At 45.0% G+C, this 14,301-nt stretch overlaps 1 protein-coding gene across 1 annotated transcript; it reads right to left on the bottom strand.

Annotated features, from left to right (window-relative positions):
* Positions 1–12,965: 12,965 nt before the first annotated feature.
* FIBIN (fin bud initiation factor homolog) lies at positions 12,966–13,586 on the bottom strand (the record flags this gene model as incomplete). The annotated part of the gene is made up of 1 exon (XM_079536966.1): positions 12,966–13,586. The coding sequence occupies one exon, from the start codon at positions 13,584–13,586 to the stop codon at positions 12,966–12,968; it is 621 nt and encodes a 206-aa protein (XP_079393092.1).
* Positions 13,587–14,301: the final 715 nt, after the last annotated feature.

The following is a 14,301-nucleotide window of genomic DNA, read 5'->3' as shown; positions in this document are numbered from 1 at the left end:
TCCTGGCAGATCACTAAGTAATCACATTTGTTTTTAACTGGAAGTTCAGCCGTTTCAAAGTTTGTATATCTACTCTTAATTTGTTCAGTTTTTGTTGTTTTTTTTTCCCCTGCTGTTTTGGTTCTTGCACAAATATTGATGCCTGGTTGCAACCAAAGCCTTCCCTCTGTCCTAACACAGGGAATATCTCTTTAGATTCAGTATCTTTACACACTGAGATCTAGAAGAGGATCAAAAGGATTCCGACTAGCATAGTTAGAACAATGCTGTATAGGACCCTGTGGTCTCCTTTTGTTTTTATTTCATTTGATTGAGTACAGCAAAGCACAAAATTGATTTCTGCTTCCTTTTCTTTGGGCACAGCAGTCCCAGAAGAATCGCATTTATTACCAACTTTCAGTTGCAATTCAATCCAAGGAACAGCTTTGTGCACACAGACTCTAACCTCTTTTATCCAAAAACGGGTTTGTAACCAGACTGAATATATGTTTCCTTCTCTCATATATACGTATATAAAACACACACGCATCCATATGTAAATGCAGGTACTGCTTTAGTAACTGCTTGGGATAAGACTGTGAGAACAGGATTTCATTTTGAAGTTGAAGGCTACCAGGAAGCTCTTCTGGCTTACCTGAGGTGAGGAAATTCTGAGAACAAGATATTTTTCATTGTGTGAAACATCCATGTAATGAGTTCTTCACATAGTTCATTCACAATGTATTTCATATACGCATGACACCCAGAACAGTTCTCTCATGTCAGTTCACAAGGCTTGCCAAATAATTTAAGTGTCATGCGCATGCTTATTGTCAAACCTGACAACCCACTAAATTGCTTTAATCATTTGAAGCTCAATGTAAAAAAATAGTTAAGCCTTTAATTTCTAAATGCCTTTCAAGGAAGACTCATCATCAAGTCTAAAATACTATAATAAGCTTGACAGGTTCAAAGGGTATCCAAGTTTCTAGTATTCTACCATTCAGATAAGAAATCTAAACTTGTTTCTAAAAAACTCCTTAGGAAAAAAAAATAGAAAATGATGTTGGATTTATTTTATTTTTTAATGACAAGGAACAAAGGTGGGCTTATTGCCTACCTGTCACAGAAGTTGCTTAACTGCTGTTTGTTCTCCTGGCAATGGATATCTCACAAAACACATCTCAAGCACAATTCTAAGTCAGTGACATTTAGTTTTGTAAATGCTCTGGAATGAAGGTCAACCTTAAAAAAAACAGATGCAACCAATCCTGCCAGATACAATTTCTAGTTAAAACAAGAGTAATAAAACTTCTGGAAGGTATGGAGGTGAGATATACATGATTTATGTTACACTGGGGAAAGCTGTAAGTCAAATGGGAATTCCCAGTTTTGCTTGGATGCAAGAAATGAGAACAGCCAGGTTCATCTTGCCTAACTTTAGACATGTACCACAGTCACCCCATCTGAACATCGCAGGCACCACCCATAAATAATGCACTCATTGAGATCCCAGCTCAACTGACCTATTTAGAGACCCGCTTTAGGATGAGGAGAATTGAACTCTTATTTCTCTCCACCATCTAAAGAGAGAACCTCCGCAGTTAGCTCTGATGTGGATGTTACAGTGCCCACGTTCACACGCATCAACACGTTTCATGGCAGTGACTCATGATTAGCTGCTGCTCCTGTTCACAGACCGCTGCTGCTGCGCAGGACCCACTGCACGCAGTGCGGATGGTAGCAGCCCTATCTTTAGTGCCACGCAGAGAAGGCCTGAGTTGCTGCCATTGGTACCCCCAACCCAAGTGACTTCAGCTTTTGGCATCATCACTCTAATCTATTCTGAATCACAAAGTACTCCCTTGAAATACTTCCAGTCCTGGCAACCAGACTCGAGCAGCCAGCCACTGCACCCAAATGGAGGGGAGGCTCTCTTTCACTGGCAGCAGCAGAAGCCTTCAACACATTTAGGTTAGGAAACAACTTCACTGCGTACTTTGTGGCTTTTTTAGTATGCAGATCTACATCGCCCATTGTTACTCTGCCCCAAGACTTTGGGCCTAGCCAGATCTTTGCTTTATGCCTATTTATTGAAAATAGTGCAGTAGATCCTGCACGACACTGCTGTTAGCTGGAAGGCTTCAGGGCCATTTGGCTGCCAGCTACACAAGAGAATGCCATGAAAATTATTATAGCAAAAAGATTTCCCTAGTGCTGGAAATATTCCTAAAAACTTCAGCAGTGTTTACATTACAGTTCTGTTTCTGCCTTCAGTGTAAAGCAATTGTTTGGGTTAGCCACCTATCGAGAGAAATCCCGTAACAACAAAAAGCCTGCTTATGGTTTTCCTTGAGTTTGTCATAACATAGTGTCACTATTAAAATGAAAACCCAGACGACAACGCTTAAAAATACCTGCTCCAGCATGCCCTCTTGGTGTTCATCTTCTCAGACGTGCAAATTAAACAAACACATAAGTCTAGTTTTTGTCCCACACTGCTTCACAGAAAAATATACTCCCCTCAGTAGCTCCCACCCATGGTTAATGATCTCACACCAGTAACCGCTGAGCTACACAGCTGTTTTCTCAGTAGCTAAGGCACAGTGCTAAGTGCTGGATAAATACAACTTTATGTCTTAAAAGCCTCGAGCTCAAGGCACAAAGCAAGCTGCAGGTAAACAAACCCAAATGCCTGTGCTGGTGATTCCAGGCCAGAAATGGGAAAAGCACACCTCGTACTCTAGGAGGCTATCGATGATGCTTAACGGACCCAATCTCCCACCGTATAGATTGTGCTAATGAGTTAGTTTAAGTGCTATTTTTTTTTTTTCAATTTATTGACAATTGTTCAGAGGCTTTAAAGGGTAAAAAAAAAAAAAAAAAAAAAAAAAAAAAAGATGTCAATCTGATGCTAATGCAGGCTGAACTACAAGCTCAGGGAGCTCCTATCCCCTGCACCGTCAGGCGGACGATCGCCACGTGGTGCCGTTTCACACCGCGTTAAATGAGAAGCAGCGCTTCGCCTGAAGTCGTTTATCAGTGTGCCCTGACCGCGGCCAGAGGAGCAATTACTAACCGCGAAACAGCAATTAATAACCGAGAAACACAAAGCGAGCGCCCTGCATCTCAGCTCCCTGCACTGCCGTCCCCTGCCTAGGAGGCACCAGCGTAGCGCTCTCTCCACTCTCGCCACGCGGAACGCACAAAAGCAAAGCGGCAGGCGCGCACCATAAAGGAAAGCAAACCTACGTTTACATGCTGCACACGGAGAGCCAAGCAGAGACGCAGCTCGCACGGCTTCCCATCGGCGAAGCGGCTCCCGGCCACGCTCCGCCTTCCAGCCCAGGCGGCCCGCAGGCCCAGCGCCCCCCCGGCCTTGCGTAGAGCCCGGCCCCGGCTTCCCCTGCCCGCGGCGGGGCGCTGCCGGCTGCCCGCTCCCGGGGGCGGGGAACGGAGGCGCAGGGCCGGGCTGCGCCTCAGAGCCAGGTGGCTCATTAGAGGGGGAGGTGTTGTTGGCGTGCTGCAGGTGGAGCTGCGTGTGCTGATTAACGGTGCCGGTGGTTTCAGTGTCGAATATTGTGAGCAGCGAGCTCCAGGCAAACGAGCTTCTTGGGAATCAGTTTTAAAAGAGCGGTAGCGTGCAGTCCTTGCTCGGTGCTGAACATCTCCTTGCCTGGCAAAACAGGGAATGTTGTGTTTGTCTGAATTGTGTGTGGAAGGGAGGCAGGCTCTGAGAGACAGAAGCAGGATCACATCTAGGAAAGCAGTGAAAGGACCTCAAAGTCATGCAGTTCCAACCCCTACCACTCACCAGATCAGGCTGTCTAGTCCTCCCTGGGCAGCATGTGCTAGTGCCTCAACCCTACCTGCCCCTCACTGAAAAACTTCCTCCTGACATTTGTTCTAAATTTCCCCTCCTTTAATGCCATTCCCACTTGTCCTATCACCATCAGACTGTGTAAAAAGTTGTTTTCCCTTCCGCTTAAAACGTCCCTTTCAATATTTGAAGGCTTTAACGAGGTCTCTCCAGAGTCTTCCCTTCACCACACTGAACAAGCCCAACTCCCTTAGCCTGTGTTTGTTGGAGAAGTGCTCCAGCCCTCTGATCATCTCTGTGGCCCTCCTCTGGACCCACACCAAGAGCTCCACGTCCTTCCTGTGCTGGGGACAGTACTCCAGATGGAACTTCACCAGGGCAGACAATCCCCTCCCCCTCTCTGCTTTCACCCCTCTGTTGATGCAGCCCAGGATACGGCTGGCCTTCCAAGATGCAAGAGCACACTGCTGGCTGCGTCCAGCTTTTTGTCCAGCAGACCCCTCCCAAATTCTTCTCCTCGGGGCTGCTCTCAAGCAGTTGTTCTCCCAGTCTGTACTCCTATCTAGCATTGCCCCACTCCAAGTGCAACACCTTGCGCTTCGCTTTGTGGAACCTCATGATGGACCAACCTTTGGAGTTTGCCGAGGCCCCTTTGGATAGCGTGTGTTTCTTCCTTCTGTCATACAAACTGCACCGCTCAGCTTGGTTGGTGTCTACAAACTTGTTGAGGGTGCACTCTCACCTACTGGCTTTCTGGTGGAGCTTCACATGCTGGTATGAAGTTACCATCTTGTACTGGACTGCGATCCACGCATTCTTCGCTGCGCATGAACTGGTGACATGCCTGAATTTATATATTAAAAAAAAAAAGAAAAAAAGAAAAAAAAGAAAGAAAAAAAAGGGAAAAGCTGTAGTTTCTTGTGTAATAGGTAATGCCTTGTGATGGACACTGAGGTACATATTCCCACGGGTACTCGGCGTCCATACTGTGCTCTGCAGAGCACCTAGAAAAGTCCTGCTGCCTCCATATAATCAGCGCAGGGAAAACCTTTGACATAAGCTCTGGCTGAGCAGCACTTTTCACAGGCAGCAAAACATTCACAAAGATGAAGAGCTGGCTAGTTGGATGGAAATAAGCACACACACAAGTGAAAGTATTACATGACTGTTTAGAGACTGTCTCTCCAAGTGTTCTGGCAATTAAAAAGGCTGAGGCTCATGTCTGCAACTTATAGGAAATTAAATATTTGTGTTGGTAGTTATCATTCAACATCTTCAATAAAGAAGTCTTCATGTGCCAAAGCAGCACTGTAATGCACTGTTGGATTGCATTCCTTTACTTTAAGGCAGCTGTCATAGGATTTATTTGCTTTAAAATTAGTGCCCAATCTATTTTCCATTTTTCTTTCACATTCTTGCCCCCCCCCCCCCCCCTTTATTTTATTTTATTTTTTACTTTTTTACAATTTAAATTAGGTTATTTGAATCCAGGAGCTTGAGAATGTGGAACGTGAAATGATTTTTAAGATTTGCCACATTGGATGTCTTGGACTTCATTAAAACAGAACAAACAAACAAACAAAAACCCCCAAGAAGTCCATACTCTGCAAATTTTATAAATGTCATGACGAAGAGTATGTATTTCTTTCTCAGTGTCAATCACCAATCTGCAAGCACACGCACTTAGCAAACAGCATCCTGCCCGTGCTGAACATAGGTTGTAGCTTGAGAAGCCATGGCTTTTAATTTCCAGATGACTCTCGTGCTGCTGACCTTGCCACCTATTTCAGTAACACTATGTATCTCAAGTATTTTTTCTTCTTTGTTACCTCTTATAAGCCGTGTGCGTTCTGTTAAATGCAAACTGCCTGATATAAAGCATTTTATATTTTGTATGTTTATAATGAATTTTTCAAGTGCTCTTATTTAGCAACAGGACAAGGATTTCAAATCAAGTTTTGTAACAAGCAAGATCTGTCATCAACATAAAGTAAGCATTCAAGTGTACATATGTACCTATGCCCATCAAGCTCCAAAAGAAAAAGAAAAAAAATAAAAGAAGAAGAAATATTTAAAATTTAGGAAGAATGATGATTTTTTTTTTTAAGATAAAAGGGGAATGTTTTGTGATATTATAAACATAATGAGAGGGTGTGAGAACTGCACTGGTCACAAGTCTCATTCTGTAACAGGAACACTCCAAGGTGTTTGCAAGACCGGGTCTCTATTTTTATAAGGAGTGTTACATAATGTGTAAGTGGAAAAGTATCCTATCCAAGTGGAAATTAAAACAAACTGCCTTCAGGATTACATAATAACTCAGCAAAATATGACTCATTAGTGCTGTGTTTTTATTTGCTGAATACAAAACAAGAAATGTTAAAAGAAGCATGTCAGAAGTTCTGTGCAGTGAAAATCTGGAGCTTATTTATTTTGAGGTGCATTTACGTGTCTTTTTGCTATCACAATATCATTTTACAGAATCCTGTTGTGCAAGATTAGTTAACTTATTCCCTTTGGACTTCACTCTGTCTCCATCGTTCACATGGGGAGCTAGGATACAGTGGGGGTAATGCTGGGGGTTTCTGTATGACTAACAGTCTGTGCACTCACTGCCAGATAAATTTAAGGTTGGCAGCAGTGGGCACTGCCAAACTCAAAGCCATAGGCAAAAGCACAAAAGCATAAAAAGCAGAATGTCCATAGAAAGCAAACTGATTTTTGTCCAATAAATACGTTACCTTGCCACAGCAGTAAGAGTCGACCAGTATTCCCAGTTGAGTGAAGCTTGCACAAAATAATGGTGGTTCTCTGGTCCTGCCAGCTTCAGCTCTGCACACGTGCTGAAGAGATAGAAACGACAACATGCAGCGGGCCTGTGATGTAATGGGAGATCTTCAGGAGCTGGAAGACAACAGAGGAAAAGCCCCAGAGGGATGTGAAAAGGAGCAGCAGTGGCAGCCTGGAGCAGTGCAACAGCCAGAAGGAATCAGTTACTCTCTGAAGTAAGTCGGTGCTACAGGGTAGGCTGAAATGTGGTTTAGAAATGTACAAGAGCTCACATTAAATTCAGTAAGACTACATAAGTAAATAAACACCACTCAGCCTGCACATGGCTGTGGAAGCAGACACAAAGGTAAAGCCATTAGGGTAGGAAATATAAATCAGTATATATGTAGCACAGGGGGATGCTTGGCCTTTTGAAATCCCTAACTGCCACCAAAAGAAAGATGTCAGAAACAAAAACTGGGCCCGGTCACAAATTAGCTTCTAGGGTAAATGAGCAGTGGGTGAACTTGAGCTCATTCAGGGCAGGTTTATCCCTTTGCGCTCACGTTTGTGCATGTAAAGAACATGGAGTGACTAGGCTAGGAAATCACCATCACAGAAGGAAAAGTGCATCTTAGACTCTGATGAGTGAGACAAAGCATTTTTAGGAGATTAGGTCAGACTGGACAAGCACAGGTCAGCACTGGTAGTGCTAGGTGAGAGGGACAGGGGTGAGGGGCCAGGATGGCCATCGTTGCTCTGAAGGTAGAAGCGTCTCAAACTTATTTATGCAGTTTGTCTGCCCCTGGTTTCACTCATCGTGGTCCTGTCTGTCTGGGGTGCCTGCATTTCTGGGGACAGGCACAGCACATTCGCCCTGATTCTAATTTGAAACACAGAAAAGCAGTCCTTTGGGTGCAGTGATCCTGAACTGAGTGTGTGGGGCAAACACTGTGTGTTGTAGGGGAAAGCTTCATTCTCCTTCCTCGGGAAAGAACAAAAAAAATTCCCAACATCTTGTTCATTCTGACTGCGTTTACTCTTAAGATAGAAGCTATAAAAGGTATTATTTAAAATTACCAACCTTACAGTGTCCTGACTTGTGTCCTGTCCCAAGTGCAAATTAGATTATGCTTTGTTGTGCCTTTAGAATCAAGAGTTGAAAAGCTTTGTAAATACTTTGTAAGAAAGCATCCAAATAGGAAAATAATATTCACATTGCTCTGGACTTTAATACAAATCACAGTTTTGTCACATTAGATTAGAAACAAACTCACATCCACAAAGAAAAGATCTTAAGAGAAGATGGCTGTTCTTGATTTACCAAAGAGCTGTCAACACAAGAAGCGTACGGGCAGGATTTCTTTCATCACTGTTTCCCAGGTAAAGGCACAATATGACAAATAGCTGAGAATGTAAGACCAGAATCTTATTCATGGCCCGCTGAAGTAATTCTCCTGGACCCAGCCCTAAACTAAAAATTCAGGTCACATTATTTTTGTAAAGAATTCATAAGTAGACAGGGGGAAAAAAAAAAACCAAACCATTTTGCAATTTGGACAGTCTCTATATAGTAAGGCCTCCATTGTTTACAGTACAACTGATTTATGGTGGTAACTGCTCTTGCAGTGAAATGTTTGCAGCATGGAAAAAGTATGGAAAGTATGATGGAAGTACACAGCTTTTTCAGTCATCCTGCACTTGCCAATAACTATTGCTGGATAACAAATCTTTCCCTAACCCAAGCTTCTCCAAGGACTTCTCTTTTCCCCAAAGAAAGCTCAGATGTGAACAACTGCTGTTCCACAGGCAGCCTCTGAGTATTTAAAAGAGGTATGCACGCAGCCTGAGCAAGGCTGTCATCTGAGAAAATACAATATGCTTGGCTTTGTCTTTTCTTATGAAGGAATGTTCATGGTATGTTGGAGACAGTCAACGATACCTCCCCAAGGTAAGGCAGTTCTCGAGGATGAATGACTCTACAAGCCATGAATGACTCTTTCCAAGCCACATCATTAAAAACGTAATGATTATGGAGACCATATGTTTTTCTTGTTACAGAACCAGTCTTTAAATGCTGTCTTTTCCAATTGTAAGCTGATCTTACAGGCAGGATGACAACTTTATGAAGAAAATAAAATAATCACAGAGTTACAGTCTTTTTTATACATACATATTCTAGGAAAAGCCTTTTTTTTTTTTTTTTAAGGACATGGAGTTAGGTCAGTATTTTTGCCAGTTTCATATACTACAGGAACAAAGCACAGATCCATAATTTTTTCAAATTTTGGCTAGCCAAAAAGCAAAGAGGGACTGAACTCCCCATTTGGCTGTAAATAAAAATACATCTTAGCAGACAGAAAAATGTCAGATAGCCTTCAAACATGCAGGACTATTTTAAGAGTAACAGTTGGCAAATACATTTCACTAAACAAAACCGAGAACTCCTTTATCAGCAGCGAAAGTGACTGTGATAAGCACAGGGGAGCATCATTTGAAGTGTCGTGCAGCTCATCTCAATAAACCACACCACCAACAGCAACAAGCACATCCAGTAGGATTTCTCCATTCTTCACACAGTAAGATTTTTCAAGGCAAGACTTTAACCAGAGCTGATGCTGTGCCTGTTGCTTCTTTTGTCTGAAGCAAGTATATTTTTTTGCTTCCAAGGTATCTGGGCCCTCTGCAGCCATGCACATGACAGCATACAGGGGCAGCAATTTAATTTCAAGCAATTTAATTTCAGAATATTCAGCCATTCAGGTTGGCACACGTGGGATCCTTGAGAGGCTTACCAAGTTTTTGAAATCATCCCTTGCCTACTCCCTTTCTCAGAATGGCCCTGGGTAGGTCAGCCTGGGAAATTTAAGTTTGAAGTTTTAGCTTAGCCATGGTTTATAGCACCACTCTGAATTCCTAGCCATTGAGTTGTCACAGATATGGTTGTTTCCAACTGCTGCCATCCGCAAGCAAAGCCTTTTCTTTCCCTACTTTTATTGGTGCTCAGGTGAGAAAGTGGCTTGCTCCACAGTTAGACTTTGAGTTTCTTCAACTCAGTATGTATCTGTAGGCAGGAGACTGGCTACAACTGAGCAGTCACTGCGTAAGTAAGCTGCCTGGAGAGGAGCAGAATCTTGTCTTTTAATGACTCGCTCTGACTCTTAATGAGCTGAATCCCTGGCTGGATGTCAAAGACAACTGAAGTTCTACGTAAGTGAGCTCTCTATAACTTGCCCTCTGTTCTATTTGCATTACTTGATTGTTTTCAGCAAGCATCATCATCTGCTCTTCAATACCATCGTCACTTCAATAAATTCAGGAAAAATCATACATATTTCTAAATGTCCAGAACTCTATAAGAAAGACCAAGTCAATTTCAGTTCTAGTGTAAAAAAAAGCTAAAAAGCCCAAACTTGATGCTATAAACACAACAGGTGGAGCTATTGGGTCAGAATAGCTGCTACAACTGGTCTTGTAAGGCTCCCCAGGTAAAAATATGGAATGAGTTTTCAGTGATAAGAAGGCCTTTACTATTTGAAATACATCACATAAAACCAATGGATCTCTTCTAACAAATTAAATTTTATCAGGTTAAAAAACAAAAACAACAAACAAAACACCACAAAAGCAGCAAAACTGATAGGATTACAAAGTGGGTTACAATTGCTTTTAGGATCTATTTCGAATGTAAAACTTTAAACTGCTGGATATCAGTGTGCAGCCAGTTCATGCAGGCCTGTTGCAGCACAGCTTATCAGACTGCAGATGTCTAAAGGACAATCAGTTACACAAGCTCTGGTCCAAAACTGATGCACTTTTAATGAAGAGTCCTATTTACTTTTGCTTAGATAAGACAAACTGACGTTAACCAAACTGAAATGCATTTAAATATCTTGAAATACTTTTGTACTGGCTTCACAAAATCCACATAAAATTCACCCTTTTTATTAAGCGTGTAAATATACACACAGCCCAAACTCGGATTCACGCCATTTCTTCTTAAAACAGAACATTCAAAGCCTTCTGTAGAAGAGTAAATTCTGGTTGTCTCAATTTCAAATACAAAAAATATTTACATTTTGCCAAAACATAAATTGACAGGGAGATCTGTCAATATATTCATGTTTGTCCTAAGAAACCTCAGCCTGGATTTTAAAGAACAACAGTTTGGCTTTGTTAGATGGCAGCTTGCAGAGCTGACGGAGTTATTCTGTAAATCTCCAGGTACTTCATGTAATCTCCTGCCTTGAAAGTAACCGCTCTGCAAATATTTACCACTCTCATATTCTGCACACTGTGGAATAGCTTGAGATTGACCAAGGGATTGCTATTGCAAACAGAACAGCCAAGCTGCTTAAAGTGTATTGAAGAAATTGCGTTTTACGCTACTACTATTTTTCTAGTAATATGTGAATGCCATCCTGGCTAAAAAAAAAACTGGCATGATTTGCCACTATGACTTCTTTACTGATGCTTTACAATTCACATTATAAGCAGAGCCTCAAAGAGTAAGCATAGACTAAAACACATGATTTCTTTTGCAAGGGTTTGGCTAGGGCAGGGTTTTAAGAAGAATCTGGGCAGAAATGGAAAAGCATGACAAATTTGGCACGTACTTCTGAAAGGGTAGGATCCAGAGAGAATGGGGAGATGCCCTCAGAAACTGTCAGAGCGTTTCCTCATTGTGCAGTCACTGGTCCATCCCAAAACGCTTTATGCTTTGTTGTGGTAGGGAGCAAACTAGATTTAGTGATGGCCCTCTGTGCTCCCATGTTTTTCTGTCTGGCCTTAGTGGCAAGGAAAGTATGACAAATAAACAATTTTTTTCACAGCTAGAACCTGTCACACTTTCTCCCTTGAAAGCATCCATGAAAATAACGCTGGGTAGTTCCACTGAACTCAACCAATGCAATGTTTCAATGTTTCCAGATCTTCAAAGACACTAAGAGTCTAAAGGCGCACAGACACCCTATAATATCCTGCTTGGGCACTGCTATGTCTCCCTACCTTTGAGATAAATGGGATGGCCCCCAGGCCCTGTAAGCACATACCTCTGTGAGACATCTCCCAATGCCTTTGATGCTCAGGTGACTTACACTGACCCCCACCAGCTCCGAGGGGCTCAGCCAGCCGGATGGTCTGCAGGCCAGCGTAGAACTGAATGGGGGTAGAGGCAGCAGGATCAGACCTCAAACGCTCAAAAAGCAGCTTCTCTTTCGTTGCTGTGTGGTTGCTAGTTTCATACACTGGCTTTTTAAAAAGGCTTACAAAATCCAAAAAGAGCCCTATGCGCTCTTCGGTATCATTATTATAGAATCATTAAGGTTGGAAAAGACCACTGCAATAACATAGTCCCTTTAATGAAACTTGCTTACCTCTTGAGTCTGTAAACTTTTATTCGTTTGCACTAAAAAGCGAGTTATTTAGTTTGGCAGGATCTACATGCTCACAATCACAATTTTTTTTTTTCTTTTTTTTGCTGAGAGGCACATTACACCAGCATGTTTTAAATCAAGAGCGTCTCAAGCAGAAGGGTACAAGAACAGCGTGCCTTAACACGGTTTTCAAACGTTTATTAAAACAACACAAACTTCTCTCATCCAAGCAGCGATGCTGCCTGCACTGTCTGTAATCCAGTAGCCACATTATCCCAAGTTGAAGATTACATAGCAAGGAGTGTGAGAACCCAAACAATCCTCCCCCTCCTTCCCACCAGGCACTTCTGCTATTGTCCAGGAGCACGAATAGGTTTATTAATAGCTTAGCTAGCAAAAGTACAAAGGCACCAATGGGAAACGTCGCTACACTGGAACAGACCAAAACCTTCTGTCTGCTTTAGAAACATGCTCTGAGAAACCAGGCTCTGAATTTGGGACCTGAGACTGCAATCACCGCTAGGGCTCCTTCTTCTTGCTATAAAACCGGCATTCCTGGGATCTGACATCAGCCTTTTTGGCTGGCTCTGGGGTTCCAATTGCTTAGAGCCACCGATAAGCAAAGCCGCGAGGAGCACAGACCCTGCCAGAATAAGTTGCCGGCTATCCCGAATGCAGATGAAGTCGCAGTTTGGAGTTACGCAGCAGAACAATGCTTTACATGAGTACAATACATGCCGTTACACAAGGTTAGGAGTTAACAGAGGGTTCGCCCCGAACGAGATTAACAACGGGAGGAGTCTGCGCTCCTGCTGCACACGCGGGTGTCACGGCGAGCCGAGAGCCGACGCTGGAAGAGGAGAACGCTCCGTCCGTTGCACGCTACGATACGGGGCAACTTTTTAGACGTACCTCCACCCTTCTACTCAACACAAACCTGCCGTTCACTCGGGAGGTCCTATACAATAAATACGCGTTTTCGGGGCGGCCGGGGGGGGCATCCTGGGCTGCAGGCTGCGGGCTCAGGCCCGCAGATAGTCGTTCTTCAGGCGGCTGAGGCGGGCGCCGTGGCTGCGCACGGTGAGGGCCAGCAGGTCGTGCTTGTCCCGCAGCCCGCTGGAGATGGCACGGGTCTCGCGGAGCAGGGCGCGGGCGTGCAGCAGCAGCCCCAGGAAGCTGTCGCCCAAGCGGGCTTCTTCGCGGCCGCCCTGCTCCTGGCCCTGCCGGAATTTGCCCTCCAGCTCGCTCAGCGAGCGGTCCGAACTGGAGTAGGCGTCGCTGATCTGGGCGGACTCGCGGCGCAGGTAGGTGCTGTAGCTCTCCTCCCCGTCCAGGTCGTAGGAGATGCTCTTGCCGATGCCCTCCAGCACCCGACCCGCGTCCTCCACCTGCCGGCCCAGTACCGTCAGCTCCTCCCGCAGGCTCAGCCCTTCGCCCGCTGCCGCCGCGCCGCACCGCCGCTGCTCGCTCACCCTGAAGAGCAGCTGGCAGCGCTCGGGGTCGTCGTTCTCCTCGTAGTCCCCGTCGGGGACGAAGTAGTGATGCAGCGTGCCGTTGGACATCTCGGGGTACAGCGGACCCTCGAAGTACCCGAGGCACAGGCTGCACAGGCAGCCGAACCACAGCAGGCGCAGCGCCGGCATGCTGCGTGCAGCCTAGAGCCGGCCGGCGCCGCGCAGCCCCCGCCCCATGGGCGCCCCGCGGGGCCGCCCCAAACGCCGCTGCGGGCCAGGAGCCCGGCCGGAGCTCTGCGCTCGGCTCACGCCGCGCCGCCCTTAAAAGCCGCGCCGAGAGCGGAGGTAGCGGCCCCGGCACCGCGCGGGACGGGCCGGCCTCCGGGCATCGCCCCGCCGGCGTGTCGGGCCGCCCCCCGCCTCCCGCCCGGCCTCCCTCCCTTCCTCCGGGCTGTTCTGCGAGACGACCTCAGCCGTGCGTGCCTTGGAAAAGAGCGGGTGCTGCGCGTCCCGCCGCGCTTTGTGAATTTCGAAGCGTTTCGTGAAACTTTTCCGCGTGCATCCAGGATGCAGCTGGATTGCAGCAGGGTAGAACCTCGTGCATAGCGAGTATGGACACCGGGTCTCCTCACATCTTCTTTCATGGAAGCAGTCATCAGACTGCAGAGATCACACCAGCCAAAGCAGGCAGGCAGAGTTCAGATTCCCGCTGCTGTCCATGAAGGCTTTGCATGCAAAAATATGTACGCCTCGTTATTAATAAACATTTATGCCTCTTAAATATAAATATTTCAGATATCATCCAGTGCTTTCCGCGTGCTGTATAAACTGGGATGGTTGTGACTTATTCATTGGGAAACTGTTCCAAGCTCTCTAAACATGGCTCTGCCGAAACGTCTTAGCT

This window comes from Tetrao urogallus, assembly GCF_951394365.1.
Source record: "Tetrao urogallus genome assembly, chromosome: 6".
In the NCBI taxonomy this organism is placed as follows: domain Eukaryota; kingdom Metazoa; phylum Chordata; class Aves; order Galliformes; family Phasianidae; genus Tetrao; species Tetrao urogallus.
The sequence above is the reverse complement of the archived record's forward strand: the minus strand, read 5'-3'. Positions and strand labels throughout refer to the sequence as shown.